This window comes from Protobothrops mucrosquamatus, unplaced genomic scaffold, assembly GCF_001527695.2.
Source record: "Protobothrops mucrosquamatus isolate PMUCROS unplaced genomic scaffold, P.Mucros_1.0 scaffold170, whole genome shotgun sequence".
Taxonomy (NCBI): Eukaryota; Metazoa; Chordata; class Lepidosauria; order Squamata; family Viperidae; genus Protobothrops; species Protobothrops mucrosquamatus.
In genome coordinates, this window is record NW_015386531.1 from 178,364 (window position 1) to 203,241 (window position 24,878).

Sequence of the window (24,878 nt, forward strand, 5' to 3'; positions counted from 1 at the left end):
AAATAAAGAGAAATAGTAGTTCAGCTGTCTTTTTGAATGTCTCTAGTGATTTTTTTTATTATCAGAACTAGACAGCAATCATATATTGATTTATTTGGGAATAATTGCTATTGAACTTAATATGCCTTTATTGGTTTGTCTATGGAATTATTTTATGACCATGTAAATATAAATTATTAAAATATTTCCTTACCTGACCAGCTGGTTGCTACAAGTATAAAAAGTAAAAAACAAAACTCTTTTAAGGAGAAAAACCTTAAAATATTAGAACTGCACTTTATTATGGTATAAATATATGAAAATGAAAGTGACTTAAATATAGTTAGTATGTCATTAATATATTTCTGTACCTATTGAATCAAAAATAATTCTCATATCTTTAGGAGAACACATCCCAAGGTAAAATGGTATAGGATTGCAACTCAGTAATCATTTGCCTCTGAACAGTGTCTGAATTTTAGGACTATTTGCAAATGCTAACCTGCCTACTTTTTTTCTGGCTTCCCAATCTCCCTTCCTCGATTTGCTATTGGAATGATAACTGTGGGAAAAAATGGACATTCTGACACCAGAATCCTTCCTCTTGGAGAGATCATGATGACGCAACGTCAACGCACTCAGCAGGCACACCAGGGCCTTCCAGTGGGGGCCATGCTTCCCAGAGTGGAGACAACAGCAGTGAGCAAGGTAAAAGGTCAAGCTTTTTTTTCCCTGTGCAAAGTAGGCATGACTAAAATAACTTCAGTGTCTTTTATTATATCAGTACATCTGCCTTAGTGTAAACACAAGAGTGGCAGGCTTGCAATGTAATCAGCTGTAACTTAGGGAGACACTTATTTCCTTTTTCCAACCTTAGCTATATTTTATTTTTATTTCAAAGCCAAATATCTAATCTTCAGACAAGCTTTGCAATAACAATTGATTAGTTCTGCCAATTCCTTTACAAATTTAGTTACCTACAGGATTTTCTGTGTGTGTGTGTGTGTGTGCATGTGTGGTGTAAGTAAATATCATGGCAGACATGCACCCCAGCTGTGGTGCAGCAATTTATGCTAGTCTCTAAATAGAAAAATATTACTGTCAACTGAAAAAAGGCTTTTCAAGCCAGTTGAAACATTCTTAATCCAGTACAGGAAGAAAACAAAAACAATTTTGACTCATTCACACAAAAGATATATGCATTTATCGAATGGCTTGAAATTGATTGTAGATTTTATACTAAAGTAGTCTATTACAATTAAGAATTCCTTTTGTAATGAGTTGCTTGTGGATTACCACTTAATATTTCTACCTATCCTGCTTTAATTGGAAATAGGTTAAGTTTGTATTATATTAATGACTAATAAATTAGTTATATCATATAACATTTTTAGAATTGTGGTATAAGACGTAGGCATTGTGCCCATCATAATTATAGTCCTACTTTAACATGGTTAACGTGAACATTTTATACACTTAATGGGGCAATGATGTTCATAGCTGTTCAGAAATAAGTCACATTGAATTAAATGGGATTTGCTCCCTGTTAATTTGGGATTGGAATTCAGCCTAACACTTTATTGACTTAATACTTCCAGTTTGCATAAAAAATGTTTTTTAAAATCATATTTAATTATTGAGCTTAACAGAAAAAATCCTTAAAATTTAGCTGTTCATCTTTTTGCAAAGATTAAACTGGATATTTGATAACCTCCCAGTGTTAATAATCTAGTTTTTTTCAAAATTGTCCTACATCTTTACAATTGTGTTAACTTCAGTTTAAGAAAGTATATTATTGATGCCAGTTATTTATATAGAAACCAAAAGTTTAGAGAAGATATGCTTGCTTTCATATGAGCAAAAATAGATTTGCTTTGTATAATTTGTCCAACAGGTTTAAATTTTATATTTCAGATGGGGTTTTTTAAAGCTTATTCATACCAGTTGCAATAATTGATTCCTATATATATGATTGTGTATATTTAAAAACAAATGAATATTGTGAATCTGTATAATTCCTGGATGAACTCCATGATGAACTCACTAAAGTAGATTAATAGCTATTTACCTTCATCATGAGTAAATTTTCATGTCCTAAAGCAACAAATACTCTGTGCTTGTTTATCTCTGTTCCAGAAATCAGGACCATCCTCAGTAATATTTGTCCAGTATTTTTTCACTTCTCTTTCCAAGACTAGAGGCTGTTGTGGGAAAGCTTAGATTAAGGTATATAGCTACATACTACAAGGCGTGATTTGGGTCTGAGCCATGATGTGGCACAGAAGGTATTTAAATCTTGCCTAAAGGAATGGCCCTGATTCAAATCACATGCAGACACAAGCTGCTATGAATCATTCAGGAAAAAATATCTTCCTAGTGGCTGGAGAAATAATCTGGATTGGAATGATGGAACTAGGAATTATATCTCTGTGTAATGGATGCCATATCAATTGGTTGTATGGCTGCTTTTTGCAACAAAACCAGTCATCAGTTGAAAAGGCATGTTTTCTTTAAAAATAGTTTTTAAAAGGCTACTTTGAACAAGTGTAGTTAGTTTTTAAAATTTTCCATTGACTTGAGTCAGATGCAGTAATGACTCAACAATGTTTATATTATGTTCAGAAGCCAATATTTTTCATCTAGAGCAGGGGTGTCAAATTGCCGGCCTGCAGGCCGGACGCGTCACGTAGAAGCCGCGCCCACCCCATTGCCAACAATGGCAAAACCATCCTGATACATTGTGTGATGTCATGTGATGTCGCGAGTTTGACATGTCTTATCTAGGGTGCTTTTCTAAGCCTTGTTATTTAATTTAACACATCAAGAATGTGGGAATCTAATTTTTTTAAATTTTATGATTAAATCTTCAAACCCTGCTTTTCTTATCCCTAAGACTTGGCCAACCCCAATTCCATTGACTATGCTGGGAATGAGGTGTTTAAAGGAGTTTGCTATTGGATTCTAAAGGTAAAACTCCCCTTCAAGCTGAACTTGACTATGGTGATTTCACAGACATATCCATGCAATTTTCTAAAACATCAGTAAAAGTTCCTTGGGATGAAGAATTATATAAAATGGTTAGTGCTCTATTACAATACACTGAGAAGCGAGTAGTAGTAGTTTCTGTCTTTCTCTGTCATACTTTAGTCTTCTTGATTTCTAATACACTACTGTCTGTTCCATACACTATCTGTGTTTATCTGTAGGTGTCACATCATTTTTTCTTTCCCAGCTTTTATACTTTGATAAAACAAGAAATATTACTTTATGGTATAATCCTTAATGCATTTTTCATTGCATATACTCATTGTATGTGTGTCATGAGGAGGTGAACAACACTGGAATAGTTGAACCTTCTACACATGGTACTTGATAACTTGGGAGAACATAACAAAGTTTATTAGCAAATCATTATTTATAAATGCAAAAAGATGCAAAAAAGATAAATGTGTCAAAAAAGAATATATTTTATAAATATTTTAAATTTTATATTTATAAATATATTTTATGAAAAAGCTACAGTGCTCCCTTATAAAATGAAAAAGTATGAAATGAAAACTACAATGGAGTTAATATAAATGCTGGTAGTGGAAGAGTTAAAGTCTTTGAGCACTATTCAGTGAAAGATAATCCTTATTATATTAGCTGGGTTCTATAAGGTTTTTTTTAGCAAGTCATCTTAGTTGTTCAAGTAAACTATTCTATACATTGTAATATTATAATGGCTGCATTATTATTCGTACCACTTACTACCTTACCATGGTTCAGATCCATAGAGGCAAAATTATTTCAGACAATATTATTCTATCTAAGATCAAAAAGTTAAATATACTTGGCTTTCTTTTCTTGTATGCATTTATTAACTTGCTTACTTAAAGACTAGAAAGATTAATTAAACCTATTAATAGAAATAAAACACTAAACATTTTACAAAGGAAGAAAACTAGGTGGGGGCAAGGGAGGAAAGAAACTGTTTTAATGGTATAATGAGGCCATCTTCCAGAGAGTTGTTTTGTGTAAGTCTTGCTTTGACCTTTCACTTTGCTCAGGAGTCCAACGCTTCATTTTTCACATTCTTCCAATTACGTTAACGCTTCAAGCATTTCTGACTCCTAGTCAGCTAGCAACACCAGGCATAACTCAACACAGTGAGTTTTTCCTCCTCTCTGTAGATTCATTAACAGGTCACTGAGGTCCCAACTGAAATTTAAAACTGGCTGGTTCTGTTGGGTTAGTTGAGTTATGGAAGAGAGATAGCAGGAAAAGACTGAGAAGGGGAGGAGAGAAGGAAGACTCCGAGATTTTGCTAAGCAGCACTGTATGTATGTATGCATTGAAAAATCACTGCTTAAGATATTCTGTGTGTATTGTAGTTATGGTTATGCTTTCCCTTAGTTTTTTCTGTCTTTTATTAGATACTTCAGATGTGACCAAGTAAGAGTTATGTATGAAAATATAAAATCAGTCTGATTTTACCTTTAAAACTGTGTGGACTTTCCATGTGGAAAGTTATTAAACAATACTTGCTATATGCTTGATGATATCTTCTAGTAGTTTTGTGCTCAGAAGGCCTCTCAAGATTTACTAGGTTTTAGAAATACAGAAGAGCTATTCTTCTAGACCATCTTTTCTCCTTGCTGAAGCTGAGCACAGTTTATTATGTTTAAAACAAGAAATACAGTAATTGGAAAGCAACATTTTCTCCTGATTCAGTAAGGGACAGCCACATATGGAAGAAAACATTGGTACTCATAATCGGTGTGATAACAGATATGCATCTGCCTGTGTACTTATACCACAATGTCCAATATTATAATAGATAGGATGAAATTTGATGTACAAGATCAGCCCTTTAAACTGTTCCAACCAATGTTGCTGAAGCTCCCTTAGGTAATGCTGAAAAAACTCTAATTGCCAAATCTTGAGATGAATAGAAATAGAAAGTGGAATTAGTCATATGGAACACAATCATTGCCATCTACTGTAAAGACTGGTTGCTGAAACATTGCTTCACCTCATTCAGTAATTGCAGTAAAAATATTGCAGATTTTTCTTGTGTATAGATTTTTAAAAATTGTTTTATTCATTTTTATTCCCACATCTAGTGATGTAGGACAACTATGAATAAAATCTTTTAATAAATGGATTCATATTATTGCTATTGACTGTTATATATTTCAAGGGACAGATTTTGTTTAACCATCTTAGGTGACTAAAGGTGGTGTTTTGAGTTTTTAGCCTAACTTGTTTTGAGGGAAAAAGTGGCTTTTCCAAATTTGAAGTGTTTGGTTCTTTTCTAAAGTTGGATCTAGGAAATGTTTTTTCCTACTAATATTGCTTGTGATAAAATTATTCTAATACTAACTTGAGAGAGATTTCTTTGGATTTGGAAAAGTCCTTGGCATATATGCCATCAAATCAGGATAGATGAATTTTCTTAAGAAATGTAAAAATAACAGAACAATTGTATAGATGTTAAAAACAGCATATGACTGAAAATTCAATCCAAATATGAGATTATATAAAGATAAAGGTTTCCCCTGTCCAGTCATGTCTGACTCTAGGGCGTAGTTTTCATCTCCATTTTTTAGCTGAGGGAGCCAGTGTTCTTTTCTGTGGTCATGTGGCTAGCATGGTTATATGCTGAGATGCAGAGAACACTATTACCTTCTCACCAAAGTGGTACCTATTTATGTACCCACATTCGAAGTGCTAGGTGGGCAGAGCAGAGGGAAGTAATGGGAGCTCATCCCGTAATGCAGCACTCGGGTCTCGAACCTGGCCTGTCAACTTTCCAGCTGTCAGGCTCAGTGTCTTTAACCGCTGAGCCATTGTGCCCCCTCTAAATCTATATAATGTTGTGTTAAAGAGAGGTTTATGTGCTAAAGAGGTATAAGTGTAAATTTGTATCTAAAATAGACCTTAAATATTATTACACACTTAAAACACACACTGTCCTTTTTATGAATATGTAACCTAAACTTATGTAAAATAACCAGGACATGAAATAAAAAGAAAGGACATACCTCACATTCTTAGGTGGTTATTTTTTATTATTATTAAATATTGAGAAAAGAGCATTTGTATAAATGAGACATTCTGTTTATTCGTGTGTATCTGTGAATGTATTCAGCTGGATATTTTCAAGAAGCTAAAGAGTTTTGGGACAGAGTTTTGTTGGATGAAAATAAAGGGTAAAAAGATTTAATTCTCTTTATTTGTAATTATAATAATGAAATAATAAATGAACTAATTCTAATGACAGCTTTTGCAGTACTAACAAGATACAGTAAGATTTTATACTGCACTACAGATGTCTTTGGGGCTGACTAGATCGGGCATGTCAAACTCACGACATCACATGGTGTCGCACGACGTATCACGACTTTTTCCCCATTGCCGGCAATGGGGTGGGCACGGTTTCGACATGACGCATCCGGCCCACAGGCCAGCAGTTTGACATGCCTGGACTAGATCATTTTATTCTTAGTTCTACAGCATGAATATTTTGATAACTCTGGAATACTCTAGGTTGCTGGAAGATGGGGCTCAATATAAACACTTTCCCAACAGTTTATTAGTTCTCTTGTGGTTGATAATAGTTGCATTTATTAGTAAATACATGCAACTGACATAATCTAGCACTTATCGTGGTATGTCTTACAACAGATACAACGTTCACAGTAATATAAAAGTAGTCACAATCCAGAAGACTGAGCAGTAAAGCATTTTCAGGTCTAGAAAACATTGTTTCCTGATAGTAAGACATGGCTTGGAAAAATGCTGTAACAAATATTTTTCCAATATTTGAGTGCTCTTATGCTGAAGTTTAAGTACATGAAGTTTGTGCTAATTTATCTAAGTACAATTGATGTTAATCAAAATTCATTGTAGAAATTGGGCTATGCAGGAGAAATACACTATTCCTAAGTGGATCATTATTCCCATGTAGAACATTTTGTACTTTTTTTTCAAGCAAAATAACATTCCTCTGCCTTTCTGCACTTGGGTATCTGGGTGGAGGATTCAACACACTCCTGGGCTGAGTGGTGTTGTATCAAAATACATGGGTGCCAAATAAGTTGCTATGGAGCTTATTTCTACCATGCACGGACACTAGGATCTGGCTTTCCAGAACTAAGTGTATCCAATGTCTTGTCCAGGTCCTGCTGTTCTTTCCTTTTCTCTGATGAGAAAGCCATGACATATGAATGAAAACAGAGAAATAGATTTTACAAAACACTCTTTTTTTGTTCATATTGAGAGCCTGTCCTTACGTTTAAATGCATAAGTCATCTTCACCGTGAAGAGGAGATATGGTAAGATTAAACTTCTCAATGTTTGAAAAATAATGTTGCTTATACATTGGACACTATTGATGAACCTTTGATTTGTTGTATTTCTTCCTAGGTTTGGTTTTTTTTCCTGGTTTAAACAATAGTGTGTGTTCAGTTGCAATTAATTTAAAAAATAACTTTGTGTTTCAATATTTTGATGTGCCAGTATAAAATAAATTGTCATAAGCAAAATGAAATATGCTGTTTTAATTATTAGTTATACATGAGCAAAAATTGATGCTAATATCTTTGCAGTAAAATCATCGTAGTGGAGTTTTCTTTGCAATTCATTTTTGTAAAATTCATTTTGTACATTTTGCATTAATTGAACAATCTCTGCACTGTGAATAGGCAGAATTCCCAGAAATACAGAGACAGTTGGCCCAGTAACTGCTGAGCTCACACTACACATCCTGCATGCTAATTAACTATTAAATTGCCAGAACAAACTGAGCTAAAGACATTAGCAATTTATTAAGCTATCTACCTTCCTTTTTTAAATTCTTACTCTTCATAACTTTATTTTTGGTGCTTTGTATATTTCTCTCTTATTAATAATCACTTAGGTTAGATTTTTATTGTAGTTTTCTTGTACTTAACTGTACAATTTTTTATTTATACTGTTAAAAATAAATTCTCTTTCATTAAAATTAAATTTGGAGGTTATTGTGCTCTTTAAATATGATTAATTTTAGCTGGTAGATTTACACATCATTCAGAACTATGGATATTTAAAATAAAATAAATAAAATAAAATAAAGTCTCCCATACAAAGACACATTTGAGAATGTTATTAATTATGCTTAGGATTTGACACATTCTCTTTGTTCCTTCATATTTATGAAATTTATAGCAATGGAATGTTATTGTTTAAGCAGGAGTCTTCTTTTCTGAAATATATCTAAATATTTACGACAGATGCCAACTGGAATAATATCAGCTGGTTTTTTTAACTTTCTATTTTCTTACAGCTTTACTAATCCTAAAATGGTCACTTATTATTAGATAAAACACACACACACACACACACACACACACACACACACACACACACACACACACACACACACACACACATAAATGGTTTCACTACCAGGCTTTTCAAAGAAAATAATTGAACAATATTAATGAGTTGAGGAGTGTAGTATGTTCCTTGATATTTGATGTTCTTATGTGCAGATTTGTTCATGTGTACAATATTTATTTTCCAAGATATTTAATCTGCCTCATGTGCCCCAAACTGCTTGACGCTTTAGCATTTCTAATTGCTCTATTATAAAACATCCTTAAAATCTAAATGCTTTCCATAATTCAGTACTTCCTCAAATGTTGAAATGTTTTTTATGAATTTCTAAATTTATGTACCTTAAATTATTTGAAAAATCTAGTATTTGAGTGTCTGATTTTTTTTAAAAGTTAACTTGACTAAAATGATGTCTCCTGATGCCTGTTAGGATTTAATTTAGAGTAGTAATTAAAACTGGAATACTGACTCATAAACATAAGATAAACAATAAACCAGTTACATTCCCTGCTGTTTCATAGCTTTCTTTCCCAGATGTTCCAGCCTGATAATTTTAACATTAGTTAAACTACCTAGCATTAGTGTTATGGGCAGAACTACTAGCATTAGTGTTATGGGTAGAAGTCAAAAACTAGCTATAATTATAATTATAATTGTCCATTTTTTATCATGTAAAAGTTTGAAATTTCATTTGTCTAAAATTTGACTGTTACAAGTTAATATGAAAAAGTTAACCATTATGCTTCTGTATTTAAATTCATTTTAATTTTGCCTGCTGTAAATTATAGTTAACTCATAATAGGTGTCTCTTTTTTTGCTTTATCAGTAAATATTGTTTGAGAAAAAGACTGTGACTGAGAGAGGGAGAAATGCTATTTCTTTTTGCTGTGTTCATTCTAGCAACTAAAGAAATGTTGACAGTGGAATTTCTTTTCCCCAAAATTTCCCTCAGGCAACTTGAGCTCTGACCATTTTTTGGACCATTCTACTGTCAGCCATGATCTTTCTAATTGTGTCAGGTACTAGTAGGATGTTCAAATGCAGGAGCCATGTTATTTTCACTGGGTGGGGTAATTACTGAAAGCTGAGAATAGCTGCACTAAAGACAGAGGGATACTTTCATGATCCCATTAACATAAGAGTGGGTAAATTATTCATGTGAAGTGAGGATTCTATGGGGAAAAGTATAGTTAATGCACATAGTTTTTAAATGTATCCTTTCTGCTCTGAGACTAAATTCTCGTTGGATTCAGTTCTCAGACATTTACAGGAAAGCTCTAGTGGCATGTTAGATGCAGTTCATCTCTCTCTATTTGCAGCACTCTCAGTAGAGACCATCTGGCAAAAATCCAAAAGGTGATTAAACAAAATGATCAGCTCTTGTTGCTGTGTTACATGTCCTGGATTTAAAAACATGGCCCATGACAGACAGTTAATGTCATACTTTTTCTTCTGAATTTCCTTCCGTCCCTACTATTTTTGCTTTTTAAACATTCAGAGGTTTACACATTTCTATGCCATTTTTGTATCATGCCTCATATTCATGAGCAGATTTTCAAATATTTACTTCTATAGCCTGGATTGTTTTAGCACCATACAAACATTTAATATTAACCTGGGACAGTCTAATATTCATAATGACAGTTTTGGGAGATATATACAGTATGTATATATATATATATATATATAATAACATTGGGGTCCAATATCAGTAAACATTTGATATATGTCAAAAAGAAAGGTGAGATTTCAAAATTGACTCAACTTCCTATGACATATCATATCATAGCATGGCATTGATATCTGCTTTAAAAAAAATACAAACCTTGCAAGCAACGGGTGTTTGAACTATGTTTTAACATCATAATTGGGACAAATTAAAGAGTCATTTCAAAGAATACTCCCTAATATCATAAACAAGCTAATATTGCAATGTATCTAATTTCCAATTAGCTCTTTCATCAGTCACGGGAAGAAGTGTGTTTGTCCTGGTTTATTGTTTCTGAGTCATAACATTTGCCACTCTTGCCATATTTAAAAATTAGATCCTATAATAAGGGATTTCTGAATAATTTATTTTACTAAATATTTAGTAACAAATTTCTAAATAAATACTTAGGTGTCTCAGTTAAGATAAAAATGCTAAGATTATAAAACAAAGACACAAAAATGCAACTCTTGTTAACTTTCAAAGTTCTAATGAAAATTACATAAAGAATAGGCATTGTTTAAAATATTAAAGGAAATATTAAAAATAAATGTGCCACATAAGTAAATTTATAAAAAGATTTCATCAATGAAAAAATCAAAACAGCACTCTATTTCCCTCTACCAAACTGTTAGATGTTTAGAAATTTAAGCATAATTGTCAAGTTATATATAGAACTTTGAAATAATATTGATTTATAACTCTTGCCCTTAGAAGTAAAAGCACTTATAATTAGAAATTAGTTAACAGATTAAATAGATAAAAAATAAAATAATGCTGATAGAACTTCTGGTCTCTCTCACTTGTTTTTATTCAGTTCAAGATAGCTGTCACCTGTGCTAAGCATAAAGTGAAAGTAGTAGGCAAACGACACACAGATATGTCTAAAATAATCAGGAAGGTGAGATGAGATATCTGTAGGATGGTGGGGTAGATGAAAGGAATCCGTATAGCCATGGGACCATATAAGCCTTAAGGGTCTTATGGCTATTACAGGGCAACTTACATTGTCTTATCATGCCGATTTCCAATTGATTTTTGACTATATAATACTTGACAGGTCTCTGTGACAGACCTCTGGGGTAGCTGGGAAAACATAAGTATGGCACAGACTATAATAACATGTTTTGGTTATTTTCAGTATCTGTTCTTGATAAAACAGCTCTAATTCTTTTAAAATTGTATGACAGTGCAATATATGCATGACACAAAGCTAATAAACTGAGTCAGAATACAGCTGTTTTAAATAGCCGATTACTTAATGGTTGATGTTAAGAAGGTAGGACAAAACATATCTGAATAAGTTAGGATATGATATAAATTACACTTTGCTAGCACACTTTGTTTAAGTATAAAACTAATCCTCAGGACTAGTTGTGATCCAAAATTTATACATGGCCTCTCAGAAGGTCTCTCTCTGGCGTAGGTTAGCATTTATGCTTTTATGTAAACCCTAATTCTTATAAGATGCCAAATATTCAATGAATTCAATGATCCTAGTGGTGCAGTGGTTAGAATGCAGTATTGCAGGCTAACTCCACCCACAGCCTGGAATTCGATCCTGAGAGGGCTATAAGTTCACTCAGCCTTCATTCTTCTGAGGTGGTAAAATGAAGACACAGATTGTTGGAGGCAATATGCTAACTATGGAATGCTTAGAGAGTGATGTAAAACATTATGGAATGATATATAAGTCTTACTGCTTTTCCCAGGGCACTAAGTCTGGAGATTATAAAAGCCATCCCAAAACCTTTATTTTTCTTTTCTTAAAGTATTTCATGATTGAACTGAATATATATTTTAGGTCATTGCTTGTTGAAATACATAGCCTTTATTTCAGCTTCAGGTTAATTTGAACTGATTTCTATTTTTTAGGAAATATTGATACTTTGTTGAATCCATTATTCTTCTGCCCTTCTATTTCCTATGCTACTAGCTGCCACATAGTTCCAGTGTTTAATGGTTGGCAAATTGTTCTTTCTTCAACTGTTTCATCCTATTTACTCCAAATGTTTCTCATGTGGTTGTGGCCAAACAGCTTATTTTAGTAATCTAAATCAGGCATCCCCAACCTGTGGGACGCAGCCCACTAATAGGCCATGAGGGGTTTGCAACTGGACCATGGAAATGCGCTTGCCGGTCGCTTGCGTGGACCATCCCCTCCCCCGCTGGTACACAAAGCTGGAAATGTTGGGGAACTCTGGTCTAAATGCTTCAGACTTGTCAGGGATATTTTTTGCATACATTAGACAATGACTTTTGTGATATGGTTGTGGAAAAGTTTTTCTTCTGAAAACTCTCCCACACAGATTGTTATTATATGAGCAATGCTCTTTATGGTCCTGTGGACCAATATTCCAGTGTCAGCTAAATGTTTGATCGAGTCAGTAGCAGTGATCTGTGGGTTTGATTATATAGTACTAACACATTTTCAAGCAGTGTTAGCAGACATTATTTTTGTACTTCTAGATCGTACCTTAACTTCAGCAATTCAATGTAATACAAATTTCTTAATATTTCTCACAGTTGAAATTGCTAGCTAGAAGTGTTTAGAGATTTTTTACAGCTTTCTTTTGTTTTGTAAAAGTGAAGTATCTTCACTTTCAATTATTCAGGCAACTGTTTAGAAGAGTTCAAGCTTGTAGCAGAACAACACTCACAACTGAAAAGTTAGAGGTTGAAGGTATTTGTAGGCCTAGCAGATCAATCACCTTTTGGGCCTTATTACCAGCTAATAATATTGTAACCCCCCCCAAATAGAAAAGATTAATATTGAATTAATATCTGCATCTGCCTTATTCACTGATTAATTATTTGAAATCTGTAAGCATACATATAAGTAATAATAATTTAATAACCTTTCCTGCTGACCAACTGTTAACAATTCTTAAAAATAATTAAATACGCATTCAATTTTTCAGAAAAATATTGTATTTAGTTATCATATATTATGTATCATGTCAATGTCACTATGTCAATAGAACATACAATTTGACTAGGGATACCTTTTCCATGTAACTATAGAAGTCTTTAAATTATGGATTTAAGATAGTTACTAAGAGTACTGTGGCCTACAAATAAACCAATTGATTTCTCAAAGTGAAGATTAACAGGCAGAAACACACAATTTTAAATATGTGATGGAAGCATATGGTTGATTAGAAAGAGAAGACAAAGGATCAGGTAAATGTACAGGATCAAATAAATTATTGGAATGTCTTTGGAAGAGCTATAAGACTGAGACGGCAAACTACTGCCTATACAGTAAAGTTAAACCACCTCATTGACATTAACAAACTAATTAGTGAGCTAGGCACTCTATTGTTTTAATACCCACTTTTTGATACACATGCCTCATTTATAAAAGTAGATTTCCTGGGCCTTCAACAGCCGTGATCAACTGTGATGTTGGTTAATTATGCTTTTACACTCTCTCATTTTTCACCTCTTTCTGAGCACATGAAAGGCTTTCACTTGAGAAAAAAAAGACAATTATACGTGTCCCAGGATAATGTGAGTCCAAGCTGGGTCAGTGACTGGGACCAGCAATAGCAATAGCACTTAGACTTATATACCGCTTCATAGTACTTCATAGCTCTCTCTAAGCAGTTTACAGAGTCAGCATATTGCCCTCAACAATCTGGTTTTTTTACCGATTTCAGTAAAAATGAGTTTTACCGACCTCGGAAGGATGGAAGGCTGAGTCAATCTTGAGCCAATGGGAATCGAACTGCCAAACTGCTGGCAGTTAGCAATCAACAGAATTAGCCTGCCGTACTGCATTCTAACCACTGTGCCGCCAAGGCTCTAGAACAGGGGTGTCAAACTCACCGCGTCACGTGACGTGTTGCGATGTATCGTGACTTTTTTCCCCTTTCTGTAGCTGTGGTGGGTATGGCTTCCACCTGACGCATCCGGCCCATGGGCCGGCAGTTTGAGACCCCTGCTCTAGAGGTTTAGTTTTCTGAGCTTTCAGACTTGTGTTGGAGCCCATCCTCAGGGAACTTCTCTCTCACCAGAATGTGTCCTGATGACCAACCCAGTTTGAAAAAACAAACAAACTTTGAAACAATTTACATGTTTTACCAATTTAAATTGCTTTATTTTATGTTTATTGTTTACAGATCATCCATTGTACAAACAAATACACTGTTTTCCCCACAGTGCTTATTCAGGAGGTCCTTTTTTAACAACCACTCATTTAGCAACCATTCAAACCTGAACAGTGCTGGATGAGTAGTAGTTACAACTGGTTCTCAAAGTTCTGATTGTCTCAGTGTTCCTACAGTGCTACGATTGCAATACAGGTGCTTCGGAACTAACCCAGATTTCTGATCATGACAAAGTTACATGTGTTTGATTTTCAACCTTCTCTGCCAGCTTCCCACAAGCAAAGTCAATGGGGATGACAGCAGGAAGTCAGAAGTTGTGATCACCTGAGGTTCTGTGCTTAACAACCCACACAGTCCTTAACTATGGTAATCAGGGACTGCTGTCACTACCATTGCTGAGAGTTGCAGTCACATGCTATCATGCTTTACAACTGCATCACATCCCAGTCCCAATTATTGTTGTTAGATATGCACATATTAATCTCTGTAAGCTGTGGACTTTTAAATTCTACCTGCAGCTACTAAATATAGTACCAATCAAAAAGCCTTCTGCCTCTGTTTTAAAAACTGGCAAATAATATTTTTTATGGAACTAATTGCTCATTTATTCTTTAATCCATTCATTCAGCTTGTATCCTGCCTTTCATTATAATGAAGCTTTTTGGATTTTGACATATATAGTGGCAATACAATTCAACAAATATGGCCAAGTAAGATTTTCTATCATGTGGCTGATTTGCTGCTGTTATTTTTATTGTATTAAAAAGAAGAAGCTGGCGATGGAGATGTTTCACTTAGTGTGGCAGGTTAAATATTCTTGTTTATATCCTACTCTCTCTCTGAGAGTTCATGGAAGTTTCATTGGTTCTTTCCTTCATTTCTTGAAGGGAATGAGTTTTGCCTAGAAAGAATTATTAGCTAAAATATCTTGGAAAGGGTCAAATTTGAAATTGGGTCTTTCTAGTTAAATATCAATATGTTCATATTCCACACTGGATACCTGGGTTGATCTTCATCCTGATCCCAATTTAATTTTGTAGTCATCCTTTCTAGAAATAATGGTAATAATTACTATTATAGTGAGAGGTAGGCTATATCTTGGATTACTGGGATTTGGATTATGTGAAGTAAGGAAATGGTCAGGGGGGATATATCTTAAGTTAGTGGGGAAGAAGGGATGAAAAGTGTTGGTTCCTGAAACTGGAGAACTGGGAACTGGAACTGATGATATGGAAAGTAGAAAAGTAGACAGATAATAAAGGTAACAAGAGAATGATGCCTGGTCGCAGGTAGAGGAGAGGGACAGAAAGGTGGTAGAAAAACGTAAGGAAAGATAGAAAATGTGGAGCAAATGGAGATTGACAGAAATACAGGTATATGGGGGGGGGAGAAAAGTTGAATAGGAAAACATATCTAAAAGACACAGAAGCATGGACATAGAAATATGAAGGTTATGAATGTTTTTCTGCTATAGATCATAAATTGATGCACCATCACCCTTTCTGGTAATAAAGTAGCTCAAACAATAAAAGTGAAGAAGTGGTATAAAATCATACAGTAGATTGAGATCTAGGCATCTCCATCAAATACATTAGATATTGTCTCATGTTATACCTATGTTGGAAATGGCATCTTAATGAGAACTTTAGACAGTATTTGAAAGATATGCTTTTGCAACATGAGAAAATATATTTCTGAAAAAGTCTAAAGGAACCATTTCTTTTATAAGTTTTACATGTGGCCATAAATGCACACACATATAAAGAAAAGTAAGAACAGTTTTTGCAACAGCTATGAGCCTAAAAAGAAGGTTGCTTTAATGATTAGAAGAGGTAGACTTTTATCATACTGCAAACCAGTGCTTTTTTTCTAAAAAAAAAAAAAAAAGGTGTCAGAACTCACACACGTCATACAACCCGCCTTGCCTACCCTACAAGGTTCCATCCAAAAAAGGTGCTGGAACTCCGTTCTGGGCGTTCTATGAGAAAAAAAGCCCTGCTGCAAACCATCTTTTTCAAAAGTGTTTTGCAAGCACTAATCATTATATTGACTAGATGATATGCATGTAAAACAAATAAGACAAATCAGCATCTATAATTATTCAATTGTGTTTTAATGGAAAATATTTATAAAGCCAATGGCATTCCATATAGATGTGTCATAAAATGACACTTTTATTATTACTACATTTCAAATACTTTATATTTGTATTTATATGATGAAGTATATACATTAGAACAGTAGCCCCCAACCTTTTGGGCACCAGGGACCGGTTCTGTAGAGAGAGATTTTCCCGCAGACTGAGGCCATGGTTTCACATGCTGCCTGCATCCCGTGGATGATGATGATGATGATGATGATGATGATGATGATGATGATAATAATAATAGAAGGGTCCTTGGAGGTCTTCTAATCCAACCCCTACCCTATACCATTTCAGACAGATGGTTGTCCAGTCTCTTCTTAAAAACTTCAAGTGTTGGAGCATTCACAATTTCTGGAGGCAGGTTGTTCCACTTATTGTTCCACTAATTGTTCTAACTGTTAGGAAATTTCTCTTTAGTTCTATAAAAAAACCTTTTGTTTTTTCTTTGAAACATCCAAAGCAGCCAAAATTCTCAAAGATTGTAGGATTTATTTGAATTAATACTTATTGTTGGGTGCTTGTTTGCTTCTGGCTCCAATTCAAGGTGTTTGTTGTGACCTTTAAAGCTCTACATGGTATGGGTCCTGGAACTGTCTTCATCCCATTACATCAGCCCATCCCACCTGGTCTGGTAGGGGAGGTATGTTGCAGATCTCATCAGCCAAAGATTTCCAATTGGCAGGGTCCAGGAAGAGAATCTTATCTGCTGTTGCCATTCCCATGATGATGAGGCAGGCCCACACTCTCCTGACCGTCTTTAAAGCCATAAAAACATGGCTTTGCACCCTTGCTTGGGGCACGCAGATGAGCATGTAGCCATGGGTTTGGTTGGTGAAAGCCCTCCCTCTATTTTTTAATTAATTCTTAACATCTCTTGCCACTTTTAAATTTAAATTTTTAAATTAAATTTTATATACTATTTTTTATGCTTTTAATATTTAATTGCCCATCACCCAGAGTCCCTTTGTGAGGGAAATGGTTGGTTTTTAAATATGACAAATAATAAATGAATATTCATAATTCTGTGAATAGTCATGTATTATTTCTATGTCGAAGTAGTTTTTAAAAGGTGGCAACCTATTCCTGATTTCATAACAAGAACGTGCATTTTTGTATTCAACAAGAATTTAGCTGATAAATACAGGCTTAGCCAATCTCATTGGACACATGTTGTACTTTGACAATAAAGGTTGATTTGATTTGATATAGGATACACATTTATAAGCCTAATTATAAGTGGTTCCAAGAAAATGAAGTAGTATTCTGCTTATTCAGAATATATTTTCTTTTTCCCAAAAGGGAAAATTGTTCATATTCATCAGTTCACTATTATTCATGGAGATACATCATACCTATCATATTTCCATCCATCAAAATGAGAATTTTATTGTATTGCATTTCATTAATCACAGTTGAATTTATATAAATCTGTATACAGGTGATCTGCTATGTATGTTGTTACTAATAAAGCCAAAGGTGTGTCATTCCTTTATTTTTTTAGTCATTTTTTCTTATGGTTACATATTAGAATCAAATTACCTCAATACCTAAACATATATACTTTTCATTAAAATGTAGCACTGTTAAAATGTACCGTTGATTAATAATATTGTATAACTCTCTTATATTTTGCAGCCTTAATTATAAGGCTACTGTTTTTATCATTCAATCAGCATTTATGAAATCAATAATGAAAAATGACATGCATCTTGGAAACAGTACAAAGGAAAATTTTGCACAATAATAAAGTGCTCTTGAATGTTATTTTCAGTGTACTAGATGAATCAGTATTTGTATTATTCATGTCTGCATTTAAATATTGTCTTTTGAACACATATGTTTAATATAGATAACCTAGGTAAAATTTCATTCTGTACTGAAAATGGAGCTCTGTTTTATATATCAGAGCTTTCAAAACAATTGTACATTTCTATGTGGTGTTAAACATAGTGAAATATATTTCCTTAGAATCAGTTCCATACTTAATATACTAAAGAGTACCATATATCAGAGAGTGCGTACACCCACAGCCACATGCACACATATCAGTCCATCCTATCTCACAGGGTTGTGGGGAAAGTAGGAATTAGGAACATTAGTTATGTTATTGACTTGTGTTATATATTAAAAGGGCATAATAAAAATATAATTTTATATAGATTGTATTATAAAACCTGTAACATGGTCTAACTCTTAGAATTGAATCCAGCTGTATCTATTTGCTAGCAGAATAGACACTTGTACCAAAATAATTCCCCTCTCTCTGTAGCTTCCCTCATGCATCCATGTGTCTATTTTGGACAATTGGGTTATTTTCTGGAGCAGATTTGAAAGAAAATAGGGAGATAGAGTGGGGGAAAGTGGAAAAAAAGTTCTTTTGCACTGACAGTAATTTATCTGCATAACATTGTATTGCTCCTATACTGTATTTGACAGTAATTTATCTGCATAACATTGTATTGCTGCTATACTGTATTCAGATGACAAAATATTTGCATAACGAGAGATCTAATACATATAATTATACAGCCATAATTCTAATTTATAATCAGTAGGAACCTGAATATTTTCCAGAGTAGAAACACAGCACCAAACCCTATTGTCCATTTCTTTATTGTTCATATGGATATACTCAGTATATTATATATCTCAAATTGTACCATGTAAAGGTGATTGATATAAATCACTATATCTTACTAGGAAATCCCTAAGTCTTATGAAACACCTGAGATTCCCTAGCTATATAAAGATAAAGGTTTCCCCTGTCAAGCTCTAGGAAGTTGTGCTCATCTCAATTTCTTAACCAAGAGAGCCAGTGTTGTCCAAAGACATTTCCATGGTCATATGATCAGCATGGTACGCTGAGGCACACGAAATCCTATTACCTTCCCACTGAAGTGATACCTATTTGTCTTCTCGCATTTGTATGCTTTTGAACTGAGCAGGAGCTGGGCAAGTAAACGGAGCTCACCCGTCATGTGGCGCTTGGATCTCGAACCCAAGCTTCCAGCTCAATGTCTTTAACTGCTGAGCCCTCTTGCCCCTACCTATATAGGTCCTGTTTGAACATTCTGATTTAATTTTGAATCTGTCTATTAAACTGCTGTAAATAAATGAAGAATTTAATATATTTTTACTGTAGTTTTGTGTTCTGAATTTTGTTCACCCAAAAAAATAATAATCCAAAAGTAAACATATTTTTATAATAATATTCTGTAGTTGTGAATTGCAGATCTATTTGAACTAGGATATTTGCTCTTCAGGTGACTAAAAGTAAAGGTAGAATTGCGCAAGTATATGAATTTAGTTGTTTTTAGCTTATATAGTATAGTGTTTATTAAATTATTTAGTCTTTGTTTTTTTGACAAAGACTAAAGGCATACAGAGTATTTTGTTCACAAAACTTGTAAAATGTAACAACTATCTGTTTTCATTGCTCTGGAAAAATCATGAATTCTTTACAATTTAAAATTATCATTTTTTTGTTATTTTTATTTCTGCTTCTTATTTATATACTGAAATGGTATTCTTTTCCAAATACAATGCAGACGATCATTCAGTAACCCACTAAATGTATATACTGTATGATATAACAATAATATATTGAATTTAGATGCTGCCCAATGCTCAGTGAATCTGACTAGCTCACATCAATCAAACAATGAAATTACAATAAAATCATTAAAAGATAAAGATAAAATATGATAAGTGTGACACACCGCATGGAATCAAGCGAAAGGACTCACGTGTCCTCAACAAAGGCCTAGATAAAGAGCCATAGTCTTCTAAGCAATAGCAGAGTGGGGCCATCCAATTCTTGGAGCAAAGTGTTAAGCACCGGTGCAGAGAAGGTGTACTTCTCAGGTCCGAATAGATGTTTAATCAAAGGAAGCTGGAGCATACCAGTCTTTAGGACTGAATATGCTAGGTAAATGCTATTGGAGGCTAGCAGTCCCTCGCGTATCCAGGATCTATGCTATATAGGCTTTATAAGTAATAACCAGTACTTTGAATTGCACCCAGAACCAAACTGGAATCAGTGCAGCTTGCTAAACAAAAGTATATAGGCATGCCCATTATTCTTCTCACTGCCACATTCTAGACATGTTAATTGGTAGGTTAATTATTTATACCATGCCTTAAAAGTCAGCATATCTGTTAAAATCAAGAAGGGTATTCTAAGCAATCTAATAATTTAAATTTTGCAAACCAGGGCACTCGCCTTAATATAAGTAAGACAAATTAATTCGACCATTACTAGCCTCTTTAAAAACTACTTATTATAATCTGAGTTGTGGTGAAGAATACTACTGCCGTTATTTAAAAGATCCACTTTAGTTTAAGTGAATATGGAAGGGAAGCAATAGTTCTAGTACTTGGTCCAGCACTCATGAAAAATAATTTTGAAGGGCAAGAACAGTTGATATCACTCTGTATTTATCTCCCTCCTATTGCAATTATAATAAGAATTAGTATTATTATATTTTTATCCTACTTTTATATATACAAAAAAAGAGAGACAGGTTAACTCAAGGCGGCAAACTTACCAAACATACTGTACTTCTTCCTCCTCCTATTTTCCTCACAACCACAGCCCTGTGAAGTGGGTTGGGCCAAGAGAGAGTGACTGGTCCAAAGTCACCCAGCCAGCTTTCATGCCTAAGGGAGACTTAGAACTATGTCTACTGTTTTCTAGACCAGTCCCTTTACATATTGGCTCACCTCCAGGTGTATTTTTCTATTATGGTTTTAAAATACTCCTTCTCCCCATATGTAGCCTTAAGGACTTATTTGGCTGGTGCTTGTAACTTTGTTACAGGTTAACACCGGTGATTATTTCTCAGAGAAATAAGTGTGCCCACAACTTAGTCAATGTTTTCCATGATTTCTAATACAATGATACCTTGGTACTTGATTGCTTCAAAACTTGTTGAATTTAGTACCCAGTGCATTTTGATGCAAAAATGTTGTCCCTGTACTTGTTTGTTTGGTACTCATGTACTGCAGTAGGAAAAGGGGACGGCTATGGAAAACAGACAGGAAGTTGGTCATGCTAGCAAGATTGCTGCAAAAGGAAAAGAGATGGTCACAGAGGGCAGACAGGAAGTTGGCTGGGAAGGTCTCTGACATAGGAAAAGGGAACAGACAAGAAGTCCTTCCCAGCTAAACAAAGGGTAAATTAGTTAAACAGCTAAATAGATGAGTGTTTTAGCACTTGTCATTTTTAGTACTCGTCACACCTCCCAGAACCAATTAACAATGAGTACCAGGGTACTACTGTATCATCTAGAGCAGCTAAGCTGGCTCAGGAATTCTGGGAATTGAAGTCCACAAGTCATAAAAGAGCCAAGGTTGACTACCCCTGATCTAGAGTAACATAATGATTATAATTTTTGCCTTGTAAATAGAAATTGCTGGTTGAGAATATATTTTTTAAATTATTTTTCTTTCTAGGAACTGTACTTTTCTCTGTTCCATTTTTTAAAAAATAGCTTTAGTCATAACATTTTATTATTTTTCTAATGACATGAAATTGAAGTATAATGTATGGGGATATGTGAGCTTTATGACTATGTTGCTGGCAAGTTCACATATCCCAACATCTATATAAACTCTGAAGTAGACAGTGTTGATTTCCAATAATTTCTCAATCTGGAGAAAAAGGAGAAAAATCCTGTACTTGAGTTTATGACTAGAAGACTAATGGGTTGGAAGATTATCTGCTGCAGTCATTGGGAAAGAGCATAGAATAATCTTCCAACTAAGTATGTAGATGAGTATAATACGGGGAATATGATTTTGTAGTGATATGATATAAAGCCACATACATGTCAACAGATACTCAGGATCCACAATTGTGACACTGAGAAAAATATGAGGGAGCTTACAACTTGAAACTCAAATACATCAATTTCTGTATAGTTAGGCAAAATCAAGGAAGAATGGTAGGTGGGAGAGCGTAACAGCAGCAGAAACGCCCATAAGGGCACGGTAGCTGGACTGAATACCTTGCTAGCTGTTGCCAAAGAGTTAAACCTGAATAAGATTTTCTTACGCTGGCACAACTACAAGTTAGTAACAGCTTATACCCTAAGTGCATATATGCCCTTAGAATATATAACTTATATTCATTCAAAACAAAACTACAATACCTGTATTTAGTGTTATATCAGTTGTATATTCTTAAATATGTATATATTTGTAAGAATTAAAACTGGTATGAATATTGTTTGCTTTATTGAACAAACTTTTAAGTTTCAATTATTTTAGCATGAGAGTATTGAAATGAAATGTTTTCAGTTTGAAATTTCAAGTTGAGATTTAATGGAATATGTATTTTGAGGAAAACAACTGGAAAGATTTAGTTGCATTGATTTTACATTGTTATCAATAGCATAATGCTATCAAAGAAAATTGCAGTGTTTTCCACATGACTTTATAGCTGTTGATATTGCATAAGTAGAAGTAGGGAAGGTAGTCGTGTGACTTATTTTTCTTTTTTCTTTCATTATTTTGCTGTTTTAATCATATAAACTTAAGAAGAAAATATTGTTAGGGCTGTAGAACAGCTTGTGTAAATTACGTATGGAAGGAAGTTATTGTAATGAACTTTTCAGTTATGTGGAAATATACTGTAATATGAAGTAAAATTATGAGATGATTGTGATAGAATTCAATCTCCTGTTCAGTGATTAGCATTTAGCAAAGAGATCAGTACATCTCCCATCTGAATGATAGGTGTCAGTTGTACTGAATGTCTGAAAGATCACCCCAAATCAGCTTAAAAAGTCTTCATATCTTGTTTGTTATAATAGGATCATTTGCTTGGATAATCTATTCAGGTTCAGATTCTGCAGCTTCAATCATATAATTTATTATTTTATTAATTTTTATTTCTCTGTTTATTTATTAAATTTATATAACCATCCATATTACCAGAAGTAACTCTGGGCAACATGTTGTTGTTGTTAGTTGCGAAGTCGTGTCCGACCCATCACGACCCCATGAACGTTCCTCCAGGTCTTCCTGTCCTCTATCATCTTCTGGAGTCCATTTAAGCTCATGCCTGTTACTTCAGGCATGAAGCCACCTCATTCTCTGTTGTCCCCTTCTTCTATTGCCCTTAATCTTTCCTAGCATTAGGCTCTTCTCCAGTGAGTCCTTCCTTCTCATTAGGTGGCCAAAGTACTTGAGTTTCAACTTCAGGATCTGGCCTTCTAAAGAGCAGTCAGGGTTGATCTCTAGGACTGACCGGTTTGATCGCCTTGCAGTCCAGGGGACTCGCAGGAGTCTTCTCCAGCACCATAGTTCAAAGGCCTCAATTTTTTTGCGCTCAGCCTTTCTTATGGTCCAACTTTCACAGCCATACATTGCAACTGGGAAAACCATGGCCTTGACTATACGTACTTTTGTTGGCAGGGTGTTGTCTCTGCTTTTTAGTATGCTGTCTAGATTTGCCATAACTTTCCTTCCCAGGAGCAAGCATCTTTTAATTTCTTGGCTGCAGTCCCCATCTGTGGTGATCTTGGAACCCAGGAAGATAAAATCTGTCACTACCTCCATTTCTTCCCCATCTATTTGCCAGGAATTGAGAGGGCTGGATGCCATGATCTTGGGCAACATATAACAATCAAATAAAACAATAATATAATAAGCAAACACTATAAAACAATTATAAAGGTATGAACAATTATCATTAAATGATTGCCAGTATCTTCCAAATTTAGTAAAGATGTAATCATGGATACCTTGTTTCAACTTTGTATTTTTGTTCTGTTCTACTATTAAAAAGTCTTATTTAAAAATTTAAATTGTTAATGAGTTTTAATATTCCTAGAAATAATCTAAGAAAGACATATCAAATATCTTTCAAATGGATCTGAATACTATGTGTAAATGGAACAATACCTGGATTTGATATTGAAATATGATTTGATGTACTTTTTAAAATGTACAATAATAAAACAAAAGGATTTGGTACTGCTATAGATGAAACGGTTAATACTATTTTTTAAGTTCTCCTTTTTCTTTTTTGGATTGGATCTTGAGTCTGTTCTGCTAACAGAAGAGCTTCTATGTTTATAGAATAGATTCTGATCCAGAGAAAAGTGTGTGGAAATAATTTTTCACTGATTTTCTCTTCTTTTTACAAACATTAGTAATATTGTTCTATCAGATCCTGCAGTCTTTTGGAAGATACTTTCAGTTGACAGTCTTTACTAGAAACAGTGTCATGTGATTAAAATTCCTCTGTGGTAGAATCTGCCTCCCAGAGCAACAGTTGGGATCAAGACTATTATTTGTACAGTTTTGCAATACATAAAATGCTACATATAATGTTACATAGTATTATGCTACTACTCTCAGCTTTAGAATGGTTTTCCAGCAATCGAAGCTTAGTAACTTTCCATTGAACCTTAATAGAGGGCAGAAGAAATTGGTACTGGTAATAGCATCGTCCTTTATTAGTGCTTTCAAAATATAGGTTGTTGGAATTGTTTGTACTTGATCAGCAATGCTAGTAACTTCTGGACTGTGTCCATGTCTACTCCCAACATTCATGAAGGGGATG

The 24,878-nt window shown here is 34.2% G+C and overlaps 1 protein-coding gene across 1 annotated transcript in view; it reads left to right on the forward strand.

Annotated features, from left to right (window-relative positions):
• Window positions 1-24,878, forward strand: part of MEIS2 (Meis homeobox 2) — a 226,073-nt gene that overhangs the window by 16,396 nt on the left and 184,799 nt on the right. The window contains exon 7 of the mRNA XM_015813574.1: window positions 573-687. Coding sequence (XP_015669060.1) covers window positions 573-687 — 115 coding nt within the window. The remainder of the gene's footprint in view (window positions 1-572; window positions 688-24,878) is intronic.